Raw genomic sequence first — 27,189 nt, forward strand, 5'->3', positions numbered from 1 at the left:
CTAAATGAAATCCCTAGATCTCATGATCATTTAGTTTTTGAACAAAACAAAATACCACAGAGGAAATAAACATGTTCTGGGAACATCTGAGCAGTTCAGAAGTCCTCACACATGTTAACCAGTATGTTGTGGCAGGGTGTGTCCACAAAAAGACAGCCAGAGATATTAAGCATGAATGAAATTTGAAACACTGCCCACTCATTTTTCTCCCCTTTGTCTCGGTCTATTTTAGTATCCTGTGCGCTTTTGTTTTCTCTTGTTACTCATCTTCATTCTAAATCCGGTTTCCTCTCAACATTACTTTCTGTCTGCCTTGCTCTTCAGTGTTTTCCACTTTCCCATTTTATCATTCTCTTACTTCTTTTCTCATTCTCTTTCCTTCTGTAGTTTTGTTTCTCTTTCATTCTCACTGTTTTCCCAAATGCCACATGCAGAATCTGTGAGTTTTTCCATCTATGCTTTAAAGTCTGAAATGAATGATTTGTAGCATCCAGCATCTATAACAGCCTGATGATGTGTTTTACTGATCTGACACACTTATAAATGTTAGCCCCTAAACAGCTGATAACTGAGATCTGCTTGTTTAGTTTACATGTGGCATTTAAGTAAACAATGATTATATTTAAAAAGCAGCTTATCTGATGACAGACAAAACTCTGATATGATATTTGATGATGGTGAATAAGCAGATTAAATGGTATTGTATATAAAAGCTTCTTATATAAAAATTCTGGCCAATACAAATAAGCTGATTATTACTCTTATGTTCTGGCATATAGTGAATAAAAGGAAGATATTATAATTAATACTGTTTTGTATATACAGTATAAATGAAAAACAAAACACTAAGACTAAAATCCGTTAAATGCTGCGATTAAATTTTAAATTTAATTGACCTTAAATTAAATTTAACCATCACAAGATGACAGCAAAGGTACACTACTGTTCAAAATGTGGGGTTGGTAAGATTTTTTATGTTTAAATTAATGTATTTTCACTTATGAAGTATTTATGTGATTAGAAAAAATAGTAAACCAGAATAAATAAATAAAAATACTTAAAAAATCTTAATACATTTTAAAATATAATTTATTCCTATCATGGCAAAGCTGAATTACTCCAGTCTTCAGTGTCTAATATGCTGATATGGTGCTCAAGAAATATTTCAAATTATTAACATTGTTGAAATGTAGGTGGAAACTGTGATGCATTATTTCAGGAGTTATTCTGAAATAGAAGTTGTAATTGTAATAATTTGAAAGTCTTTCCTCTCCCTTTTGATCCATATTAATTACATTTTAATGAATTCATTAAAAACTATATATATATATGTATAAATTAGAATGTTGTGGAAAAGTTAATTTATTTCAGTAATTCAACTCAAATTGTGAAACTCATGTATTAAATAATTTCAATGCACACAGACTGAAGTAATTTAAGTCTTTGGTTTTTTTAATTTGTTAAATTTCAACAAATTAGAATATGGTGACATGCCAATCAGCTAATCAACTCAAAACACCTGCAAAGGTTTCCTGAGCCTTCAACATGGTCTCTCAGTTTGGTTCACAATCACGAGGAAGACTGCTGAAAGAACATGAAAGCGTGGATCCATCCTGCCTTGTCTCAACAGTTCAGGCTGGTGGTGGTGGTGTAATGGTGTGGGGGAAATTTTCTTGCCACACTTTGGGCCCCTTAGTACCTATGAGCATCGTTTAAACGCCACAGCCTACCCGAGTTTTGTTGCTGACCATGTCCATCCCTTTATGACTACAGTGTACCCATCTTCTGATAGCTTCTTCCAGCAGGATAATGCACCATGCTACAAAGCTTAAATCATCTCAGACTGGTTTCTTGAACATGACAATGAGTTCACTTTCCTCAAATGGCCTCCACAGTCACCAGATCTTAATCCAGTAGATCAGTTTTGGGGTTTGGTGGAACTGGAGATTCACATCATGAATGCATAGCTGACAAATCTGCAGCAACTGTGTGATGCTATCATGTCAATATGGACCAAAATCTCAGAGGAATGTTTCTAACACCTCGTTGAACCTATGCCACAAAGAAGAGTTCTGACGGGGGTCCAACCCGATACTAGCAAGGTGTACCCAATAAAGTGGCTAGTGAGTGTATATACAGTATAATATATATAATATGAGATGCACTGATATTACAGACCGTTTTGTCTGAGTAAATTAAACATAAAACACTTTAAAATAATTTTGTAAATGCTACAAATGAATGTATGCATCATTATAAAGTAGAGAAATGGATATTCAGTTTGAGGATTGCAAGGATTGCATTTAGAATGTGTTTAAAGATGAAAGATTTTAAATGAGCGTAAGACAATAGCAAAGGTAATTTAAAAACGGGAAGCGAAAATGTACTTCTTTTTGATCTACTGGGTGGGTAGAAGCTGTGCATGAACTTCAGTTTTTGGCTGTTGTCCATTATATTATATTATGAAGTGGATGTACTGGTCCATTTAATCAAGCCTGTAGTTGCAGTTGTTCTTCCCTTCTCTGTGTACTTCAGATAACACTGAGACTTGTGGTTGCTTATCTCTGTTAGATGCAGAGCCCGTCACCATGGCAACCCTGTTGCCCATCCCATGATGTCGCATGGGTCTGTCTCTTTGTAGAGTGAGTGTGTTTGATTTTGTGCAACCTAGCATTAATTTAGACTTCTTTTAATTTATGTTTAGCCTTACTGGGTTTTAAAAGTGATTTAAATATGTAAATGTGAATTGGCCGACGAATACAGTGATAATCTAATTCTAATTGCATTTCACTTAGCATTCATTTGCATATTTGTAAGCACATTTTCAACCAGAACAGTCGTTGGTAAATATTTTGTTATATTCTCAAGTATGCAGCAGATTTGTTATGTTAACAACGATTGATCGTCCATACTGGCATTGCTTTGACCTTTTGGGATGCTGTAAGGTGGTCATCCTGCTGAATACTACGGGACACACATACACTGACCCAAGACGAATCTCTTCCTTCATATCCCAAGCAGAGTACAGTCTACAGCCCGTCATCAGTTCTCTCTCTGCTCCAAATCATTGCAGCTGGGAAAGGTCAAGGGATGTACCTGGCTACAAATAGACCTTGACCACGTTCATAGCGTACAAATGTGTGTAACTACACACAGAGTGCTGAACTACAGGGCAAGGACAACAGCACCACACACCCGATGCAGGGATGAACATGATGACCTGCTTCATTACGTCACACACATGTACTGAGTTTCTGCTACACTTTGGCTTTCCATACAGAGAGTGATGTCAATTTTTCATGACCGCTTTGTAACGTCTGGGCGCTGCATGCTCAATAAAAGATGAGGAGTGCTCTTGTGTCTATTTGAGAAAGATAGTGAGCGGTTGTAAAATAGAGACAGAAACAGTGTGGTTGTGTGGTTTGTGTTCCCTAAGCTGTGTCTTAAGTGCTAGTTTTGTTTTTCTTGTGTTTCGTGTGTCGCTGTACTGAGTTCTGTTCGAACCCGTCGCAAGAAACCTGCAGCTTTGAGTAGCAGCTTTTCCCTTGTCCCTGAATTTTATTTTCCGTTTATTCATTAATATATGAGTCACATGATTTCCAGCTGTTATTTTTGTGAAATATTCCAAAACAGTGATATATTTAATGAAGTCAACCCCCGTAAATATGTTTTTCCAACAAGCTTAAACGAAGAATTATGAATCAAAATTGCATAAGGCATTGTTAATTTCTCTGTTCATTGATGATGATTAATAGCATATATTAAGTGTCTCACATATATTAAACCCTATACACAGGTGTTTATTAAGAGTTCAGATGTGTCTAACCGATGGAATCGCTGTAAATCACGGTGTTTTCTCACAGATGGTCCACGGCCCTCTCAGAAGGAGATTATATCCCTGCGGGCGTTCATGCTTCTTTTCCTCAAACAGCTCATTCTCAAGGTGAGACCGCACAAAATCATTATAGATTTAGTTTTTTCATTGTGCCTTTTGTATTTCCTTTCAAATGAATTTGGTTGCAATTATTGATATACTACTACTTTTCTATTCATCAAAAATTATATCAGAAAGGAAAAATAAATATCCCTGATGAATATTTTGTAGTTAAACTTTATAATAAAAAAAAGACATGTGGTAACATATTCCATGTCATTTCTGCTTTGCCTTGTTATGTGCATCAGCATTTTTTCTTCAAAACTGATTTGATTTGACATGTCATTGCAATGATTCAGGCAGCCTGGGTAAGATGCATTAGTTCCCAAGCAAGTGACAGCGAGAAGGCTCGTCTGCTTTGTTAAAATAACACAATTTATCCTCATTTTTCCCTGAAATTTGATCCAGTTTGAAAGGCAGTCGTGCAGAAATTTGTTTATTTGCCTTTGTTTAAAAACAATACAGGCGGCTTGATTAGGCCAACGCGGAGAAAATTGCATTATGGATCATCATTCGACACAAAGCAATGTGTGCGTTACACGCTATCTTCCCGTTTTGAGAAGCATGATGTGGTTGCCAAGCAGCACTTTTTTTTTTTTATTTACCCGCTGCCTTTTTGTTTTGTTCCTATTATATTCTGCCCCTTCCACATTTTCTTGCTTTTCTTGCAGTTATTAGCTTTGTGAGCTGCTTGTAATAGTGGCCCCAATCCATCACAAATGCCCTTCACTTCACCAAACAAACGCTAACACAGTGTAATGCAGCTACACTCAAATGTTTTGCGTTTCATTCAGAACCTGGAAAACTCTAACTTATTAAGTGTCACTTAAGTGTCAATTATATAAGTATCAAAGTATTTGCTCAAAAGTCAAAACAGAGATGATTTTACAGCCGATGTCCATAGCATGTATGAAATACATTGCAAGACCTTTAATTAGGTGCCTTAAAAACCTTTAACTCAAGCATCAACAAAGCGCATAATTAATTTATACTGAAAATGTTTTAAAAAAGTAAAAGATTTATTTATTTATTTATTTATTTATTTAACAATACATGATTTTGCATGATTTTTTTATTAACAGAAGTCTTTAAATTATGAATAAATCACAATATAGTAACTTGTTGTATTTTTTTGTTTTGGTTTGGATTTTTTTTTTGTATTTGATACAAATTTCCAATTTACAAATTTCAGTTCAGTGACTTTTTTTTTTTTTTGTCTGCTAATGTTTTATGCCATTTTAGTCTAAGTTAAATGGACAGAAGAAAAAAAAAACTTTTAAAGGACATTTTTATCAAAAGTAAAAAAAAAAAAACTATTCTAATTATAATGTGGGCCTGCATATATCTAATTTTTGTTTGCTTTTCTTTTTCTTTTAGGACCGAGGAGTAAAGGAAGATGAGTTGCAGAGCATATTAAACTACCTGCTAACCATGCATGAGGTTAAACTGATTTTCTTTAAGATTTCTTGTCATATTTTCTTTAACCTTTATTGAACAAATCTTGTTCCATGTTCTTTAAGAAAACAAGCTGCTTTAATCTGTCTGGAAGGCTGAAATGTTCACCTTAGGTATCAGAAGAAGTGCAGATGTATTTGAGTCCATCAGGAAGGTGCTAGCTAATATTATCCTGAAAGCTACATTAATGCTTTGAGTCCCATGAAATCGCAGTAATGCACCATCTCTGCAGCCATTTGATTAAAAACACCAAACGGATCCTGAAAACTGCTAGTTAAGTGCAGCGTTATATAACACCCAGACATTTTAAGGGTATCTGGTGCATCCTTACAGTCTACTGTTGTTTGCTTCACTGTCTGTTTGTTCATTTTTCTCTCCGGCAGGATGAAAACATCCATGATGTGCTCCAGCTCTTGGTCGCGCTCATGTCTGAGCACCCCGCCTCCATGATCCCTGCCTTCGACCAGAGGAATGGAATACGGTGAGGCCTCAGGGACAAGCGGCCCTTGCATAGTCCGGTTACGTAACTGAAATAGATTTGGGCTGTCACAGCTGCATCAATCACATTGCCTCTCACCTCACAACCCATTGCAAGGGACTTAAGTGCTTGTTTGAACTGCCCTCCCAATGAATTCACACCCTCTGGGTATCTTTATGACATCATGTTACTAAGGCATGTTACTTCAATAATGAAACCACATTTCCCACAATTTATGTATCTCCTTTATCTACTTTTCAGAGTCATCTACAAGCTTCTGGCCTCCAAAAGTGAGAGTATACGAGTCCAAGCTCTTAAAGTTCTCGGCTACTTCCTGAAGCATCTGGGACACAAGTGAGTATTGATGATCAAAACATTTGTGTGAAGGCATTTGCTATGTTAGCACACAAAGAAACCTCATCAGGGATTATTCCTACTGTGCGGTTAATAGTCATGTAAAGTTTCTTCATTTCAAGTTCCTGAGCTTAAGCAGTGCATATTTCTAAAACCTTTTTATAGAAATAGTCCCTTCAGTTACAGCACAGCTGGAGTTTTAGGAGTTCAAAGGGTACCGCATGGACAGAAATGACCCCGCTACATGCACCTGCCCTTTCAGGAGGGGAAAAGAGCAGATTTAGAGAATGAGTGTTCTGTAGCTGACAGGAAGTGTTTAACGCATGAGCCACTGCTGGAATATTTGTCCTGACAGTTCCTGTGTCCAGCAAGGCAGAGCTTCAGACAGTATGCTACAAAGAAAACAATTTGGTATAAAAAATTATTTTCACACAGAAATTGCTAGTAAATATCACAATTAATTACATTGAAATGCCAAGAAACATCAAATTAAATGTGAAATCTTGAAGTAGAAAGACTTAAATATAAATATATGAGACTGAAACAATCTTTGTTTAAAAAAAAAAATATTAGTATTTTTTTTTTGTTATATATTAAGGTTATCCATTATCGGACATCCATTACTTTCCTGCTTAAATATAAAATCAGATTATAAAAAAAAAAAAAAAAAAACTTGTTAATCCTTTAAATAGAATATATATAAAATAAAATCTGGTTAGTGTCTTTACACAAACTTGTTTTCCCCCCATTTTTTTATTTTTATTTATTACTAATATTTAAGAAATTTTGCTTAATGTTAGACACACCCCACACGCTGAACTGTGTGTCATTAATTAGCATATTCATTAATCAAATGCGTCTTCAGCCTTGTCTGAGTGGTGAATTAAATATATTTGACCGGCGGTCTTTGTGCTGTCATGTCCCCCTCCCCCTGACTGACGTGCTCGGGAACACTGATGTCTCCAAAAGGCTGTAAGAGGGCCACTGACAGCTGTGTGTTGTGTGTGTGTGTGCCCTTGAGAAGTGTGGTGTCACTTCTAATCGCATCAGTGTGCCAGTTGCATGCATCTCCTCATTGATCTTAATGGTGTGGAAGGCTGTGGGGTAAAATTGAACCAGTGAGTGAGTTTATACCTGCCTTTGGATTGTCAATGTCACTGCAAACATGACACATGTGCCTCTTATCTCACTTCCCCCCTGTGCTCTGTGTGTGTGTGCGTCTGTGTGCAGAAGGAAGGTGGAGATCATGCACACACACAGCCTCTTCACATTGCTCGGAGAAAGACTAATGATGCACACCAGCACTGTGACCATCACCACCTACAACACGCTATACGAGGTATCCACTGGTCTGCACAAAGCGGTTAAAGACTTTCTATATATAATGCATTATAAAGGTCTTCTCAGTATGTTTTGCTCTCTGTGATATGGCAGTTCTCACTACTGGAGAATCCATTGCAGAAATTCTCTAAATGGTTATATGTTATAGTTTTTACTAAAAGCAGAAGTGTCCAATAGCAAAAAAAACATATTCATGTCTGTGTAAAACGAGGGCAAAATACACATCAATGCATCTGAATAAATTGATGGTGCCATTGTAATCATTTATATTTATTAATAAATATTTATTGCCGCAGTTATTAAAACAATGAGCCACGAGGCCATGCATGCAGTGATTTTACCAAGAGTAAAAGGTTTATTAGTAGGGATGCACGATATTGGATTTTGGCCGATATTCAATATGCCGATATTTTCTAAATAATTTTGGCCGATGCCGATACCGATATCGATATATATACAAATATATACTGATATATTTACAAATATATACTGATATATTTAAACTTTAATTTTACTGAAGAGAAATCCATGTATCTCTTCTGTACTGATTCTACCATAAATTTATTATTTTACAAATGTAGACAGACATTCACATCTGAAAAACAGGTCAATTATTTCACTTGGAGAATATCGGTTTGGCTCATCGGCAGAAATATTCATATCGGCCGATACCGATAATGGTCATTTTAAGCTTTTATCGGCCGATACCAATGTTGTGCCGATATTATCGTGCATCCCTATTTATTAGGCATGAAATTTTAATTGTTTATTAAAATGATGATGGCGATTTAGGAATATGGTGTATTAAAATTGAATATATTAGATAATTTGTTAGCAAAAATAGCATTATTTATATTCAGATATAATATTCAGGCTTCCTTGAAAGCGTTCTTTCTTAAACCTTATCTTTAATATATTCATAAGAAAACATGATGATTATGTGTATTTGAATAACTGATTTCTGGTTTTGTCTAATGTAGATCTTAACAGAACAGGTTTGCACTCAGGTGGTGCATAAGCCTCACCCAGAACCCGATTCTTCTGTCAAGATCCAAAACCCCAGTGAGTCTCTGTTGTACATTTCTAGTTATTTTATCAGATCAATTTCAACACGCATCAGATCCATGTCTAAGCTCTCATTCCGTTTTCCATTTCTCTCTCTCTCTCCTTTCTTGTTTTGATTTTCTCAGTGATTCTGAAGGTTGTGGCTACGCTCCTTAAAAGTTCCTCCCCCAGTGCTGAGCTGATGGAAGTACGACGCCTCTTCCTGTCCGACATGATCAAACTCTTCAGTAACAGCAGAGAGAACAGGCGGTAAGCATTTATACACATTACTAAATCTGTGTGTGTTGGGGGGGGGGGTTATCTAAAGGAATTTCATGTTCTGAATGTACATTTTTTTCATGTCAAAGCCAATAGAAGGCGATTTAGAATTGCATATCAATGAGCAAACAAAAAGGCACTTCCCCCCCTTAGATCCTCTGAGAAAACACCCCTAACACACATACAAGCAAAACCTAATATTTATAGATAAACATAGAAAAGAATTTCAAAAGCTGAATCACACACCATACAAATCCCCTCTTACATACAAACATGCCCACAGAAACCCAGACACTACAATATTTTTACACAAGCAAGCTGTATGCAAACATCAGAAGCTTTTAGCATCTCCCTCTCAGTGGGAAAGATGCTCCCTCCTATTAAATCAATTAGTGTCATAATTAATGCATCAAGGAATGAAGATTTGTAGTGGCATTCTCTCTGCATTGTTCCGTTTCATGGGCTCCTGCGGAGGCTAAGCCTGAGGGTCACCTGTTGGACTCAGGTTAGCCTTATTTGCTCATTAATAAGATTTAGGTACATTGATTGTGTGAGAGAGAGAGAGAGAGAGAGAGAGAGAGAGAGTGTGTTTATTTGTGTGTCTGCACACTTCTATCCTAAATAAGCCCATGGCGCACCATGCACCCAGGCCGACTCAGTCATCTGCTGCAATGGTTACAATTGCATACCAAAATCACAATTCATATTTTAACAGCAGTGAAGTGGGACTGCTTGTTTCTGTATTCCATAACAAGCGCGGCATTCTGAAGTGAGCAGACGTGCCTGGAATCTGAGATGACAAGAGGGAATGAGTATTTCCAGCAGGTTCCAGCAATAATAAATCGCTCCCTCCTAAGTACTTTGCCTAGGCTGTTTGTTTTTTATCTGGTTCTGATGCGTTCAGCTTTTGATTCTTTCCGTTTAGATTTGATTTAGTTCTGATTACATTGAGTGAAGGTTTCAAGGTTTCCATTACTGGAACTAATTAAACATGGGGTTACGACTTACGACTATTTGAAATATTTATCAGAGCATAATTTGCATTATTTCACACACTATTAGAAAAAGCTATACAAAATAAAATCGCAACATTAATGCGGAGTATGAAAAATGGATATGGATATTCTAAATGTTTAAAAGATTACAGATAACAGTGTTATTAAAGCAATAGTGTTTTGGAAGATTAACTTCAATTGAGCAATTTAAATGTAAAAATAAAGGAAATGAGCATGCATGCACAATTCAGTATCTAAACCATGTTTTCCATTGGTGTATAGCCACTGTTAAAAACAGGTGGCGTATAAATCAGTTAACATTCTGCTTTAGTGAAGTATTAGTTCGTTCTATCTAAATTGGCATCATGGTGTCACTGTAATGTGTGTAGGTGTCTGCTGCAGTGTTCAGTGTGGCAGGACTGGATGTTCTCTCTGGGCTACATTAACCCAAAGAACCCGGAGGAACAGAAGATCACAGAAATGGTTTACAACATATTCCGTATCCTGCTTTACCATGCTATAAAATATGAGTGGGGAGGCTGGCGCGTGTGGGTGGACACACTTTCCATTGCCCACTCCAAGGTTAGAGCAAGCCGATCTCCAAGCTCTTTTCTTGATATATTTAGTTTCTTAAAATCACATCTAATGGTTTTAATGTATTTCTTATGTCAGTGAAGGATGAAACAGTTATTTTTACCATTTCCATTTTATGGCCTTGTCTTTCGGCCAGACTAACAGTAATTGTATTTTATTTTAGTTCAACACTGATAAGACTTTTTTTTCCCTAATTGGATAAAGTGTTGCAATGATCCATTTGTATCCATCAAATGGTGAAGATAAGATAAAAATCTGCTTGGAAAGTAGGCTAACACACTTACATCTTCTACTACCCACCTCTTTAGGTGACCTATGAGGCGCACAAAGAGTACCTGGCAAAGATGTATGAGGAGTACCAACGACAAGAGGAAGAGAACATCAAGAAAGGAAAGAAAGGTTTTGTCAGCACAATTTCCGGCCTTTCCGCCCAACCAACCACTGTCAACGGAAACCTGGAGATCCGCGAGATCGATGACACGTCTCAGACGCAGACACCAGAGAGCGAGGCAGACTATGGAGAAAACGCAGACTCTCGGAACCTGCTGGCCGAGACCAAAGGTCCGGAGGGCGAAGCCGAACGGTCAGCCGCAGGGGTTCGTGTGGAAGTCCATGACTTGCTAGTGGACATCAAAGCCGAGAAGGTGGAGGCTACAGAGGTCAAATTAGACGATCTGGATTTGTCCCCGGAGGTTCTTGGAGGAGGAGGTGGCATGGAGAATGGTCCCTTGGTGGAAGTCGACTCGCTGTTAGACAGCACCTACTGTCTAGCAGTTCACAAGCTCAATGGGAGTCTTGTCCCCAAAGACGTGGAAAGTGTTGTGGTGGGTTTGACTGAAGACGATGGGAACCTGGGTCCTCTCATCACACTGGCAGATGAAAAAGACAGCGTTCCCAGCAACAATGGCTTCCTGTTCCCCAAGGTGGATGAGAAGCTGCTTCCCTCATTGGCGTCGACAGAGCCTCTGGTGCTGCCCAGCCCTGAACAGCCCCATTGTCCAACAACTCCACACACTTCAAGCGCAAGTGACGACCTCAGCCTGCTGGCGCACATGACGACTTGTGGTTCAGATCTGGCTCAAACCCCAAGTGGCCTAACAGAAGATGATGGGTTTAAGTTGCAGAGCTCCTTGGCGGACATCAGCACACTGGCAGAAGCCGAGGCCCAGGCTGCAGCCAGGACAGCAGAGTGCTTGGAGCAAGAGGTTGGGGAGGCCAGGGCAGGAAAGTGCGGAGGGGACGCAGCCAGCACCACTTCTGACACGGAGAGATCCGATGATGGAAAGGACAAAGAAATGAAGAAGATTCAGACTACGGCCACCACGCAGGTGCAAATCACTCGTTATATCTTTGATTTGTTTTTTTTTATTTCTTGTGTTTGCCCACCAATGGTAACTCTTACAAAAGGTTTACTCACCCTCATGTCATGCCAAACCTGTTTTGACTTTCTTTTGTGGAATACAAGAAGACATGTTAGGAAGAATGGTCATGCTGTTCTTTTCCAGTGAGCTTCTAGTGAGTCTGTACACTTTGATTAGCTGGATCAGGTGTGTTTAACTTGGTCTAGAGCTAAACTCCGCTGGAAGGTGGTCCTCTAGGAGTAGGATTGGACACCCCTGGAATATACATTGACACAAATGAGATTTGAAATTTGTGGCCAAGAAGAATATTTAGAGGATGTAAAAGAAAAAAAAAAATAGTAGTAAGACGTAAAATTTTTTAAAACATCTCCTTTTGTATTCCACCACAGATAGTCTGTTACAGTATATGGGTAAACTAACCCTTTGTGTCCCAATCTGGTTAAGAACCAGAAAAATGTAAAAGACGAATGAATGCAATGATTAACTAACAAGCAATCAAAGGCAATGGCTTTGATGAATGATTGAATTGGTGCTTTCCTGTAGGCTCTTCATGGTCGTATGTCGGGTCAGATGGAGAGGGACCTCCGTGTGGATCTGGGCTTCAGGGGCATGCCGATGACCGAGGAACAGCGCCGGCAGTTCAGCCCTGGCCCGCGAACTACCATGTTCCGTATCCCAGAATTCAAATGGTCACCCATGCATCAACGCCTTCTCACTGACCTCTTGTTTGCCCTGGAAAGCGACGTACACATGTGGAGGAGGTATGCGAGTTTTAGACCTGCAGAAATGACCAGCTAAGACATTTTCCAGCATGAACATCTTATGTTGTCCTGGAACAACTTTTCTGAAATCCCTAACCCTAACCCTACTCCTTCCCCTGTCTGTAAAATCTGATTTGTCGATCCAAGACTAAAAATAAAGGATATTATTTATAATCTAGTTCTCAGTAACCTCTTTTGTGTTATTTGACAGTAAAACTGTTTAAAAAAAGATTAACGTTATATGCTTTTACGTGGTCTTGCTTCACTACTGTCTTCTTCTGTTCTCTTTTTCTCACAGTCACTCTACAAAATCGGTCATGGACTTTGTAAACAGCAACGAGAACATTATATTTGTCCACAACACCATCCACCTAATTTCTCAGATGGTTGATAACATCATTATAGCTTGTGGCGGGATCCTTCCTCTGCTCTCTGCTGCCACTTCCCCATCTGTAAGTGGCACTTGAGCGGCCCCTAGTGGATCCTCACATCAGTACAACATCCTTGAATTATAAAAGCACTTTTTTTTTCTTTTTTTTTTTCGGAAGGGCTGTAATTGAATTTAGAATCTTCTAGAAGAAAAATAAGTTGTTCCTGTTTCTATTCCCTGAATATCACTGTATGTTATATTGTCGCTGTATGGTTGCTGAAACAATACGTTTCATCTTATACGAGTGCTAACACCAGATCACATATTTTTACCTACATACAGAAACATTCTTGAGTGCTGCTGATGTCATATTTCATCTTTTCAGTTTTAACCCTGAGATCTTAAATATGAACACAATCCCTAATTTTGCAGCTTTTTTTGTCCTGTGTTCTTTTACATTTTTCCTGCAATCTAACCTTTTTATTTCGGGCTAACATTCTTAGAGCTTTTCTGAAATGTTCTCTGACTGACTCAGCATTTTTTGGTGCCTTTGTATTCTTTTGTTGTTTGTATTGCCTCTAATTCCTTTTTCCCCTTGCCTTTAATTCTCTCTCTCTCTCTCTCTCTCTCTCTCTCTCTCTCTTTTGTATTGTTTGCATGTACAGAGTTCTAAGGTTAGTGCAAACCCTGTAAGTTCCAATTTATTTATTCTTCTCTAACAGTCGCAGTCTTGTATGATCCATTTCAGATAATTTCCATCTTTTCTGTCTTTTTCAACCTCAGACTATGTCTGCATTCATTTGGTTTAATCATAAAAGATTTATGAAGAATATATTGCACTCAAAGTTAGGGTTAGCACTCCATAATTCCTGTTTATCTTAAGCGGACCAATATTCCAGTCATCTATAGAGGTATTATAATTGCAAAATCATGCATAAGTTTTCAGGTTCATATAAAAATATGATATTTGCAGTCACCCACGATCAATTTATTATCCACATAAAGTGTCCAGTAAGTATTATCTGGCTGATCCTGTGATTTCAAAATACTGCCTTCCCATGTAAATAGTGAGTGATAATGATTTTAAATATATTTTCAGAAGTACTAATTTCTAACTCTTTAAATTTGTATAACAAACTGAGTGCACCTTTAAATGTGAGATTTTGAATGTATTAAAATGCTAACTTATTAGCATTATTATTTTATGTGATCAGTTAAAGTGGTCAAATCTGATAAAGTATATTATCAGATTTGATTCATCATTATCGTCTGTTATTCACTGAAAATCTTCAAACAGATACAGATACTGATATTAAAATGCATTAAATAAATTAGCACGCACCAAGGAGCTGAGATGAGTCCTCCGGCTACATTTGTCAGTTTATAAGGCTCTTTATTAAATGTCAACTTCATTTGTTCCCCTCTGTGTTGGTCATAAAGACACAAGGAGGTTCTTGCTTACAGAAAGGGACAAAAAGCAATGAAGTTAATAGCCTGCCAGGAAGCTCTGGCACAGGGGCAGAGGTGGGTCCGAGCTATAGCCCCTATACTTATCCACAATGCACCACTGCCTGACTTCTTATTTGCCACTATTATGTCTCCTATCATCAAGCATGTTCCCAGTTTTCAACAACAATTTATTTATTGTCACTACTCAGCTGTAGGTTTTAAGAAAGCAGTTCATATGTCCATCACCCTGTATTTTTCACAAGAGGCTTTTTATAGAATTTAAAAGCATATTTGCCACTTCTTTGAAGACTCCACTGCTATCTAAAACCATAGTGGGTATGTTCTTGTCAACCTTTTGCTTTACAAAAACTTTTTTCCTTTTTAATACACCCTGTAAATATGTTGAACTTTTGATATTGATGTTGCAAAATGGTGATGTGACCACTGCACAGATTAAGCGCACAGCACTACTGGACCTGTTCACACTCAAATGGGTGTCACACTGGTTTGAACTTCCCTCTAGTGGTGTGAGGTTTCCAAACACCTTCCTCCCCAGTTTAATGTTTTCGAGAGGCATGTTTTGTGTGGCCTGGCATTATTGGTTTGATGTTATCACACATTTGTTTGTTTGTCAGCAAGGTGTGATCATTATTCTGTGTTCTAGTTTGTGCGTGTTTGTTTTTTGATTTTCTAAACTTCTGGACTTCGGTTATGTGTGTGCGTCCCAGACGGAGCTTGAGAATGTGGAGGCGACCCAGGGCATGTCGTCAGAAACGGCAGTCACATTTCTGAGCCGGCTGATGGCCATGGTGGATGTGCTCGTGTTCGCCAGTTCTCTCAATTTCAGCGAGATTGAGGCTGAAAAGAACATGTCGTCTGGGGGACTAATGCGCCAGTGTCTACGATTAGGTGTGTGTGATGTATTTTTCCCGTGTAACTATTTCAAATATTGCATTTTTTATATACTGTATGCCTTGACTGTATAAAGTAGTTTCAGTGTAAGGTTTTTGTACCTTAAGTGTGAATCACTGAATTTAGTTGGTTGTTTTTTTTTGTGTGTGTGTTTTTTTTAAATGTAACAATGCATTCAATTTATCAAAAGCAACAGCAAAGACCTTTACATTGTCACAGAAAAATCTAATAATTGTTATTTTAAAAAAAATTATAAAAATTGTTCTCAATATTGGTGTTTTTATTGTAATTTGTAAATAAATGCAGCTTTGGTGAGCAGAAGAGACATAAACATAAAAAATGTAAATAAAACAGACCCAAAACGTTTGAAGGGTCGTGTAGTTATGTGTCTGTGTGGTGTACAGTCAATATCAAGGCAGATGTTCTAGTAAAACTGTTTGTTTCCTCTCAGTGTGTTGTGTAGCAGTGAGGAACTGTCTGGAATGCAGGCAGCGACAGAGAGAAAGAGGCAGCAAAACCTCACTGCCAATCAGCAAGACCCAGGAGAACCTACAGACTGCAGCGTCCGCCAGCAAGGTTATACACACACACACACACACCTGCACGAATACAAGAGAACAAACACACCTGCGCATGCAAAATGCATCTATACACAAACACATACTAAGGAGCTTCTGAAGAAGCATTAAATGCACATCAGAAACAGAACAAAATGCAATGCATTTTTGCTATAAAACTTGAAATTACGTAAATAATAAAACCAGTATTTGTGTGTGTGCATTGTATGATTCTCTCTCATCCTCTCTGCCGCAGACCGTCATACAGAATGTCCCGCGTAACCTTTCCCCCATCAAAGACCCAGACAGACTGCTGCAGGACGTGGACATCAATCGTCTCCGAGCTGTCGTTTTCAGAGACGTGGTGAGTCGCTCACTTACCTGAGCTGAAGCAAAACATGTATGTTAACATGAACAGTATGATTGTTAACCATACTGCGTGTTCAATAGGATGACAGTAAACAGGCTCAGTTCCTGGCTCTGGCTGTGGTCTACTTTATCTCTGTCCTTATGGTGTCGAAGTACCGGGACATTCTGGAGCCCCAACGGGAGATCGGCAGGTCCAGCAGCCTATCAGGGAGAAGCATCCGACAAGAGATTAATTCACCCACCAGCACAGGTGAACATAGCATCTGCAGTGTCATTATCTTCTGAGACTTTGATTGCACTCAACAGACGTGTCTCTTTCGTCCTTTACCACTTAAACACCCAACAAATGCTAATAAGTGTTTAAACACAGTCAGACGTCTTCCACTCAGACATTTGTTAACTGTCTCTGATTAGCTCTGCTACTGTATATAGTCATCCAATTACTCAACTTCATCAACTTAAGTGTGCAAGGCATTATTGCAATGCTTTATCTGAGTGCAATATTGAATTAATACTCAGGTGCAGGCTTTAAATAAATGCAGGCTTGGTGAGCATATGATACTTCTTTAAAAAAAGAAATAAAAGGTCTTCATTCAAACTTTCGACCACTAGTGTATGTGTGTGCAAATTGCAGAAAACCCATCCTCCTTCACAGATGGTGTACGTGGAGAACGACCAGCCGTCACCCCTCTGGACGATCTTCCCCTGGAGGCCTCGCTGCCTCACACTGACTCCGGCATCGGGGAGGAGCAAGTCACCAGTGCTCTCAATGGCTCCGAATTGGGCGCAGACTCCAGCGGATTGGGTGGGCACTCAGGAGGCCCGGATGCCATGAGCGAGTTGTTGTGCACACTGTCGTCAGAGGTGAGGAAGTCCCGCGAGTCCCTGCTGGAGTCGCCTCCTGGCGTGGAGGTTCTGAAACCGGCCGCGTCGATCTCCAGCATCAGCCAGGCCAACAAGGGAATCAATGTGAAGGAGATCCTGAAGAGTTTAGTGGCAGCACCGATGGAGGCGGGGGAGGCAGGGCCCGAACCCCAGCCGTACCACCCTGACCCTGCCCTGAAGAGGGAAGCTGCTGCTATGCTGCCCATGCAGTTCCACTCGTTTGACAGGTGGGCAGCTCTAGCGAGAAGTGTCTAGCTAAGATACATTATGTTTTGCTGTCATGTATATGGTCTGTTCTATCTCAGACCAACCTTATTAACAGACAATATTATTTAAATAATCAATCAAATAATTAAAAGTATTAAACCCAAGACCCAGAGAGCTGAGCATATCAAGCTTAAATATATATAATAATTTATAATATGATATAATTGAATATTTTTTTATTTTATATTTTACTGAGGTTGACATTCAGTAATATAAACCTTTTAGTACAGACCCACAGTGCACTGAGGTTAATAAACAATTATATGCATTTGTAAAAACCAGTCGATGTCAGTGTCATTTCTGTGTCATTTAAAAAATAAAATCTAAAAAAAAGAAAAATCTATAATGTAATATAATTTAATTATACATACAGTCTTGTTCAAAATAATAGCAGTACAATGTGACTAACCAGAATAATCAAGGTTTTTAGTATATTTTTTATTGCTACGTGGCAAACAAGTTACCAGTAGGTTCAGTAGATTGTCAGAAAACAAACAAGACCCAGCATTCATGATATGCACGCTCTTAAGGCTGTGCAATTGGGCAATTAGTTGAAAGGGGTGTGTTCAAAAAAATAGCAGTGTCTACCTTTGACTGTACAAACTCAAAACTATTTTGTACAAACATTTTTTTTTCTGGGATTTAGCAATCCTGTGAATCACTAAACTAATATTTAGTTGTATGACCACAGTTTTTTAAAACTGCTTGACATCTGTGTGGCATGGAGTCAACCAACTTGTGGCACCTCTCAGCTGTTATTCCACTCCATGATTCTTTAACAACATTCCACAATTCATTCACATTTCTTGGTTTTGCTTCAGAAACAGCATTTTTGATATCACCCCACAAGTTCTCAATTGGATTAAGGTCTGGAGATTGGGCTGGCCACTCCATAACATTAATTTTGTTGGTTTGGAACCAAGACTTTGCCCGTTTACTAGTGTGTTTTGGGTCATTGTCTTGTTGAAACAACCATTTCAAGGGCATGTCCTCTTCAGCATAGGGCAACATGACCTCTTCAAGTATTTTAACATATGCAAACTGATCCATGATCCCTGGTATGCGATAAATAGGCCCAACACCATAGTAGGAGAAACATGCCCATATCATGATGCTTGCACCTCCATGCTTCACTGTCTTCACTGTGTACTGTGGCTTGAATTCAGAGTTTGGGGGTCGTCTCACAAACTGCCTGTGGCCCTTGGACCCAAAAAGAACAATTTTACTCTCATCAGTCCACAAAATGTTCCTCCATTTCTCTTTAGGCCAGTTGATGTGTTATTTGGCAAATTGTAACCTCTTCTGCACATGCCTTTTTTTTAACCGAGGGGCTTTGCGGGGGATTCTTGAAAATAGATTAGCTTCACACAGACGTCTTCTAACTGTCACAGTACTTACAGGTAACTCCAGACTGTCTTTGATCATCCTGGAGGTGATCATTGGCTGAGCCTTTGCCATTCTGGTTATTCTTCTATCCATTTTGATGGTTGTCTTCCGTTTTCTTCCACGTCTCTCTGGTTTTGCTCTCCATTTTAAGGCATTGGAGATCATTTTAGCTGAACAGCCTATCATTTTTTGCACCTCTTTATAGGTTTTCCCCTCTCTAATCAACTTTTTAATCAAAGTACGCTGTTCTTCTGAACAATGTCTTGAACGACCCATTTTCCTCAGCTTTCAAATGCATGTTCAACAAGTGTTGGCTTCATCCTTAAATAGGGGCCACCTGATTCACACCTGTTTCTTCACAAAATTGATGACCTCAGTGATTGAATGCCACACTGCTATTTTTTTGAACACACCCCTTTCAACTAATTCAACTAATTGCCCAATTGCACAGCCTTAAGAGCGTGCATATCATGAATGCTGGGTCTCATTTGTTTTCTGACAATCTACTGAACCTACTGGTAACTTGTTTGCCACGTAGCAATAAAAAAATATACGAAAAACCTTGATTATTCTGGTTAGTCACATTGTACTGCTATTATTTTGAACAAGACTGTATATATATATTTTTTTATTCTGTAAAGTTAAGTTGAGCAAAATGAAATATCTAATGCTGTCTGCCATTTGGAATAGCTTTTGATTCAGGTGTACGCTTTTGTTGTATACTACATTTCAGAACTACGATTGAATCAATAAATCATTCATGAATCAATGCGGTTACACTTACATGTGGAACGTCAAGACTTTTTAAAGAACAAATGAAGTCAAGAATGCCTTAATTACGTATAAGCAAGCACAAGGCCTTCCTTTTGTTTTGAATGCAGTCCATTTTTCTCTTCATTACTGCACAGGTGTCTGCAAAAAACGCCACTAGCTCTGTGCAATAGTGTGCTCAGGGCTCAAGAGACTGACTGGCTTAGCGTGTGAGATTCCACTGATACTCTACAATACAAACTAAAGCCCCTCTCAACATCAGTCCTCTTTGTTCTTCCCAATTAAGAAAACCTGATGAATAAATTAAACATAAGATTATGCTGTTAATCATTAAGGCTTCACAGGCTTCTTGAATGTTAATAATACAGTAGGACAGGTGCATATTTTATAGACTGGTCTTTTAAATTGTCATCATTTTTCACAATAATTCTACTGTATTTTTACTGTAATTATGAAAAAAGAAATGCCGTCTTGGTCAGCATAAAGCACTTCTTTCGAAAACATTTCAAATGTTTTAGTGACACCAAACATATGAATAGTAGGTGTGTTTTTACATGTAACTTATTGTTAATATTCATATTTACAAATGTATATTGAATTAAATTTATTTTGTTTATTAAGAAGCTTTGTATAGTTTGAATTGCTTATGTTTCTCTACTGTAACTCGATTTGGATAAAAAGTCTGATAAATGCATTGCAAAAGTTAAGTGATTTCTTAAAAAAATAGAAGAAAAAAAACATTTAAAATCTTACTGACCCCAAACATTTTAATGGTAGTGCATATATAAGTGTTTAATTTATGGTATATAAAAGTATTTTGATGTGAAGATGTATATAGGGATTAATTACTGAATAAATTCAATACGTGTGTGTGTGTGTGTGTGTGTGTGCGCGCACATTCACAGGAGTGTGGTGGTGCCTGTTAAGAAGCCCCCTCCAGGAAGCCTGGCTGTGAACACAGTAGGAACTCCCACCACCAGTGGTGTGCCCTCATCAGGAAGTACGCCCAATATCTTTGCTGCTGCCACGGCAACACCTAAAAGCATGATCAACACAACAGGCGAGTCGTCCTGAATATTTACATTATCTTACAATCCAATGAGCATATGCATTTTGTTGGTCTATGCTCTATTTGCATGTGATTGGGTTGATTGGGCTATTTGGAGTAGTCATGGGCTTTCATAAGTTTAGACTCTTTTCCAGTCGTAGTGTCCATTTTAGACATTTAAGCATGCTTTGTAGCACTTTAAAACAATTCCTTGTGCTTAAACTGTTCTAATGTGTCTCATCCATTATGTCTCACAGGTGCCACTGACTCTGCTTCTTCCTCATCCTCCTCTTCATCAAGTTTTGTGAATGGTGCCACAAGTAAAAACCTCCCAGCGGTGCAGACCGTTGCACCAATGCCTGAAGACACAGTGGAAAACATGAGGTACACACACACACACACCACATCCTTTTCTCCTCCACCCTGTGCTCTTCCTCACTTTATCCAGTTATTCACATGCTTAAAACCTTAAATCATGCATTCCCACTTCCTGTGCTCATCCTCTTTTTTTTTTGGCAGTCTTTCTTCTTCCTATGATTCCCATAATCCATTAGTTTCTTCACTTTACATCTGTCTCCTCTCTGCACTTCCCGATCTGTATATCTTTGTAACCACAGCACGCACCACAGCCACAGATTCCCTCAGAGACACGTACTGAGGTCTCTGTGCATTTTTAAAGATGCACTTTGAGGTACTTATGGTCTGAAGTGTATTTCCTGCCAAACATGGGTACATCTGTTCTAATTTGAATGCAACAGAATTGATTTTCTTCATTTTTGTCTCTTTGCATGTACGACACGGAAGCTTTGGGGCTCAATCATCCTTTGATTTGGCACAGATCAACACACAGGGATTAAGTCACACTTTAGACTAAGAGCTGCAGTGAATGCCTGTACAGTCATTACTGTCTGTTTGTGCCCATTTGTATTGCAGTGCCTTTTGTGAAGTGGACCAGTGTCCACTGCGAACCAGGCTGACGCCTCCTGAACTCAAATCCTTTAGTTCGCTGACAGGATTCCAAACAGCCCCCAGAGATGCAGGACAGTTTCTTAGGCAAGGAAGCTTGAACTGGCCCACCTTACCCACTGCTACCAGCTTAACATTCCCTTCCTTCTCTCTGTCTTTCTATTTTATTCTGTCTTTTTCTGCCTCTTTTTCCTCTCTTTCCTGGTGGTTGTGAGTTTTCAAGCTGGCCAGCTACACCACCACTGCTGCTTTGATTTGTAACGGTTCTGCAAGATTTGATTCTGTCTCTTTTTCGCATATAAACAATGTCCAAACCAGGCATGACACGATACAATTTTCAAGCATACAAATCACGTCTCTTTGATTTTCATTTCTTCAATTGCATTTTTTAAACATGACGTAATGTGCCAGTGTTATTTTAGTATACAATTTTATCATTAGTTTTTGATATACATTTTATTTGTATTTTTAATTTTAGTTTAAGTTTTCGTCATTTTTTATTTTTCATAAGTTTTTATATATATATATATATATATATATATATATATATATATATATATATATATATATATATTTCTATTTTACTTATTGTTTTCATAATATATTGACAAGACAATTACAACAAAGAAATTCAATATTTTTTACTAGCCACCAACTTAATATGCAGATGGCATGTGAATGCAGAATAGTCATCAAATATGCTCTGATTGGCTGTAATTTCCAGTATATCTTTGCATCAGACCTGGTTAAGATTTACTATCAGTGACATAAGCTATTGTTTCAACTATACTGTGGTAAAATGCCTAACAAACACATTGATAATCCACAAAAAGCATGCACACTCCAAATCAACAGTTATATTTACCAAGAACTTGACAGAATCAACACTGCTAGCTTACCGTTTCATTATAGACATTGTCATTCTTCAATGTCAAGACATTCCTTGTTGGCACCACATTGGATGTCCTCAGACTTTTATGATTTTTTTTCCTCATGAAACCTTTCACACTTGCCCTTGTTTGGTGTCATTTGCATCCCTGGCGCTGAAGTTTTAGTCTTAGTGCAGGTTAACTCAGCTTCTAGCTAAGCGCAGTGGCACTTAAAGGGTGATGTGTGCAATATAATAGGGCGATCGTTAAGCATTTGCCTCCCTGTGGTTGAATTCTTGTAGGTTGGCTTTAACCCAGCAGTAACTCCATAGACTTTGTCACATACTAACCAGCTGGAATTGAGAAGTGTGATGTTTTTTTTTTTATAACTGGTCTCTGTATTTTGGAGCTAACTTGAATATTTCTCTCTATGTCTTTCATATTCCAACTGTAGTATCACGACTAAATTGGAGCGTGCCTTAGAGAAAGTGGCCCCCTTGCTGAGGGAGATCTTTGTGGATTTCGCCCCCTTCCTTTCGCGGACTCTGCTGGGCAGTCATGGGCAGGAGTTGCTCATAGAAGGTACAGGTGCTGTATAGTGCTCCTTTTTCTCTCTACCTGGTGTCTCTGTGGAGTCCCTCACTGTCTGCTGTGTGTGTGTGTGTGTGTCCACTGGCTGCCTCATACACACACAATTGTGCGAGTACATGGACCTAGAGCAGGTATGAGAATAACAGAACTGCTTAGGATGAAAGGATGAAACACTGAGGAAGTGCTCTAGCTGGTATATATTAATTGGCCTCACAACACCGACAAATTCATTTTTGTAATAAAATATGCATAAATAACTTAAATGTAATAGATATAAAAGTGTAATGGTGTGCATTTTCTATTTATTTTATTTATAACAAAAAAAGAAAATCATTTTTAAATTTAAAATATGTATAAATAATGAAAATTGTATAAATAATAAAATATAAAAAATATAGTTCTTATATAATTATTACAGTGTTTTCTTTTCTAGGTAAATTTAATTAATTTGATTTAAAAATACATTTTTAGTTTTGTGTTTAAATTTATGTATACATTTTTGTATCAGACAAAACATATTTTATTAAACTTTTTCTTTACCAGAAAAAAAAAAACTTAATTCATTTTTTAATTCATAATAATGGCAGGTGACAGTTCAATCAACTCAGCTGACCCAAAACTTGCTCACACTGGGCCAGGTCTATCAGGCGATCTTTATTGTTGAGTTCTGAGAGGACTTCCTCTCTATTCATTTCATCTGAAATCAAAGAAACCTAAATCTGAAGATCCAGATCTAGAGTGAATCACTTTTGTTTCTTGTTCCACCGCTGTCTTTTGTCTCCTTATATTTCCTTCCTCTCTTCTCCACCCTCTCCCTCCCCTCCCTGCTGTCCTGTCAGGCTTTAATGTCTGTGCTCTCACCTTGTCTTGACCTCCGCACAGTTTAATGTTTGTCTGTTTGTGTTGTTTAATTAAAGCAGAACTGTCTTTACATTAAAATAGATCAGATTTATCACTTTAAAGTTTTCAGCCAGTTATGTTAGGTTATTTTATGTTACACATGTACAGTGGGGTCCAAAAGTCTAAACTGAATATATGGGATTTCAAATGCAATACTGAACTTGGAAATACACTCATCTTAGATCAATTAAAACCAGAAGGTTCATATTTAAGATCTGGACATTTTCACTATTGTTGTCAGTCTTTTGGAACCCACTCAGATTTATGTTTTTATTTTTTTTTAGACATGCACATGCTAAAATCTGGTTTTTGTTAATGCACTGCTACAGGCTTGGTTTGTATGAAGTCCAGCACATCGGTTGTGGAGCTTGTGATGCTCTTGTGCTCCCAGGTGAGATTTCTCACTTTATTCTCTAATAATTTTATTTTGAATAATTCATTTTAACTTAATTTTGTCATTCACCAAGTGTTCGTATTTTCTATCACCACACCAACTTACATTTCAGGCTCCATAAACTCCAAATAAACTACAGTGAAACTGCTTTTAAACAGCTTCAAATTTTGGAAAAGGTCACAGTGCTGCAATGTGGAAACATTTCATCAGTATTTTTCAACCTCTTTGTGCTTGACCTAAACAGGATCCGATTTCAGACCCACCCTACTTTACGCTAAAGCCAGTGTGGGTATCAAAAAGTATCACTGCATACTTCCGAACTACACACTTTAGCTTAGTTTATATTCATGCATATATTCATGCCGCATGATTTTATCCAAAGCAAAATACATTCACATTTGATCAGTTCATGCATTCCATGGGAATCAAACGCAAGACCTTTGGTAGCACCACGCTCAACTGTTTGAGCTACAGTAATGTTTCTTTAGCTTCCAGTAAAACTTCTAAACTTCACATTCAGAAAGTATTCCTGTTGAAGAATTTTTACTTACCTTTAAGACACTCCTGTGCTTCGCCATCGATCCACATGAGGAGAAATGTACTTTTCTCACTACTAATCAAACATTTCAAAGCAGAATTATCAATGCTTGCATCTGGGTGTCAGTATCTTATACTGGGAACCCCACTAAACCTCTTTGAACTCTTCTGAATGATCAAGATTTCAGACTTCCGCATCTCAGCAGGCTTCCTCTGCCTTCAGAGTTGGAGTGAAGATTAGGAGCTTTGGAGTGTAGCAGTGGTCCATCCGGTGTTTGATGCCCTCTCATCCTCCTCTCCCCTCCTCCCTCTATTTCCCGTCATCGCTCCATCAGCACATATAATATTACTGAAGCTCCAAGCCCTCCATTAGTGGCTCAGGGGATGAAACCGTACCCTAAATATTGATTGGCAGGAAGCAGAAGGTAATGGGAGCTGCCTGTGATGTGTCCTTCTAGAAGCATCTGCAGTGGATGCTAAGTGCATTCTGCATCTCTTTCTAAAAAAATTACTCTCGCTTCTGTGGCAAAGAGCCAATCAGGAAAGATCATCAGTGCATCTCTTCACCAAGAGTCATGAAAATAGACAGAAAAATGTATTTATTATCAGAACAGTATGCATGAAACAAAAGCATTTTAGCATTTTACACTTCACTAATCCATAATTTCATTAATGCATTTATCTTCGGCACATTAAAATGTTTAAATTATGGTATTCATTAAGGTCAATAACGGTTGTTTTGTGTGCTTTCAGGAGTGGCAGAATTCCATACAAAAGAATGCAGGACTTGCATTCATCGAACTTATTAATGAGGGAAGGTACGTTCTCATTCTCATTAAAGTTCCTACTCAGCTGACATAAAATGAAAGTTTTCAAAAGAACAATTCCTGATTTGTTTTTTTTTGTGAGATCTGGTGCAATATATTGAAAGGAGATGCTCATTATGCAAAATTAAGTAATCATTTCAGGTTTATGCTGCTAAAATGCAGACTGTTCTCTTTAGGCATTTCACTGTGTTTTTGTTTCAGGCTTCTTTGTCACGCCATGAAGGATCACATTGTCCGTGTCGCCAATGAGGCTGAGTTCATCCTCAACAGGCAGAGAGCGGAAGATGTCCACAAACATGCTGAGTTTGAAGTCAGTCAGTCTGTGCGGATCACTGTGTCATGTGTTCACGGTCTAATTGTTTATCATACATAAGGAATGATGTGAAGATCATTTCCTTTGCTCTTTCTGTTCCTAGTCGAACTGTGCCCAGTACGCTGCAGACAGGAGAGAAGAGGAAAAGATGTGTGATCACCTCATCAGTGCCGCCAAACACCGAGATCACGTGACTGCAAACCAGTTGAAACAGAAGATCCTCAACATTTTGACTAATAAGCATGGAGCATGGGGAACTATGTCCCAGAGGTTCACAATCTCACAGTTTATTCTCAACCTTTTCCAATTCTGTTGCTAGTTTCCTGGCCAGTCATCACCTCCTCACTCTCTCTCTCTCTCTCTCTCTCTCTCTGTCTGTTTCCACCTCAGTCAGCTGCATGATTATTGGCGTTTGGACTACTGGGAGGATGACTTGCGCAGGAGGCGGAGATTCGTACGCAATGCCTATGGCTCCACCCACTCAGACGTGGCTCTCAAATCTCTAGAAGAATACGGTCAGCCACAACACATCCATACCACCTCAGTCTAATTTACAGTGCACAAATATGTCTCAGAGACATATTATATTAAAGTGATGTGTGTCCATACATAATACATATGCAGATACACAACATTATTTTATCAGGAAATATATATATGTTATTTTATTTTTTTGCATGGACTAATTATTATTGTAAATAACTATATGTTTTGTATGGGCAGGCTCTGAGGAAGAAGAGGACGTGACGTCACAGAAATCGTTCCGTAGTCATTCGGTGGTCAATCAGAACCCTGAGACGGACCTGATGCTGGAAGGAGATGATGATGCCATCAGTCTGCTGCAGGAGAAAGAGATTGACAACCTTGCAGGTATTCAGCGTCTCTGCTGCACTCATAAGGCTTTTATTCTCCAGCAGCCTTCTCAGATCCCATTTTAAGACTGCCATGGCACTATTAAACAAATCAGTCTTAAATGCCAGCCTGCACCAAGAGTTCCACTCTAGCTGCTCATGTAGAAATCATTAATGTGGTGATTCTTTGATGTATTGTTGATGCATTTGCTAATGTATGCAACTGTACTTTATTCCCAGTGGCTTTTCGTCCGAGGGTATTTATCTCAAGAGGCAAGTTTGGTCCTTCAGTAAACAAGTATCCTAATTAGCGTTTTAGCCCAGAACAAGC

At 38.4% G+C, this 27,189-nt stretch overlaps 1 protein-coding gene across 11 annotated transcripts in view; it reads left to right on the top strand.

Moving 5' to 3' along the window:
- Positions 1–27,189, top strand: part of LOC113054445 (neurobeachin) — a 116,857-nt gene that overhangs the window by 80,337 nt on the left and 9,331 nt on the right. For 2 of the 11 annotated variants that reach the window (XM_026220018.1, XM_026220016.1), the window contains exons 14-39: positions 3,864–3,943; positions 5,312–5,374; positions 5,773–5,870; positions 6,129–6,221; positions 7,452–7,560; positions 8,543–8,624; positions 8,753–8,876; positions 10,270–10,462; positions 10,783–11,802; positions 12,379–12,596; positions 12,895–13,048; positions 13,632–13,640; positions 15,144–15,324; positions 15,779–15,903; positions 16,141–16,248; positions 16,335–16,503; positions 16,888–17,365; positions 20,468–20,622; positions 20,868–20,994; positions 22,900–23,027; positions 24,266–24,327; positions 25,621–25,685; positions 25,896–26,004; positions 26,111–26,277; positions 26,398–26,522; positions 26,731–26,877. In XM_026220018.1, coding sequence (XP_026075803.1) covers positions 3,864–3,943; positions 5,312–5,374; positions 5,773–5,870; positions 6,129–6,221; positions 7,452–7,560; positions 8,543–8,624; positions 8,753–8,876; positions 10,270–10,462; positions 10,783–11,802; positions 12,379–12,596; positions 12,895–13,048; positions 13,632–13,640; positions 15,144–15,324; positions 15,779–15,903; positions 16,141–16,248; positions 16,335–16,503; positions 16,888–17,365; positions 20,468–20,622; positions 20,868–20,994; positions 22,900–23,027; positions 24,266–24,327; positions 25,621–25,685; positions 25,896–26,004; positions 26,111–26,277; positions 26,398–26,522; positions 26,731–26,877 — 4,389 coding nt within the window. Of the gene's footprint in view, positions 1–3,863; positions 3,944–5,311; positions 5,375–5,772; positions 5,871–6,128; positions 6,222–7,451; positions 7,561–8,542; positions 8,625–8,752; positions 8,877–10,269; positions 10,463–10,782; positions 11,803–12,378; positions 12,597–12,894; positions 13,049–13,631; positions 13,656–14,406; positions 14,491–15,143; positions 15,325–15,778; positions 15,904–16,140; positions 16,249–16,334; positions 16,504–16,887; positions 17,366–20,467; positions 20,623–20,867; positions 20,995–21,543; positions 21,664–22,899; positions 23,034–24,265; positions 24,328–25,620; positions 25,686–25,895; positions 26,005–26,110; positions 26,278–26,397; positions 26,523–26,730; positions 26,878–27,189 lie in introns of all 11 variants that reach the window. The other 9 variants (XM_026220019.1, XM_026220020.1, XM_026220010.1 and 6 more) reach the window with 8 other exon arrangements.

Source organism: Carassius auratus, chromosome 35 (assembly GCF_003368295.1).
Source record: "Carassius auratus strain Wakin chromosome 35, ASM336829v1, whole genome shotgun sequence".
In the NCBI taxonomy this organism is placed as follows: Eukaryota; Metazoa; Chordata; class Actinopteri; order Cypriniformes; family Cyprinidae; genus Carassius; species Carassius auratus.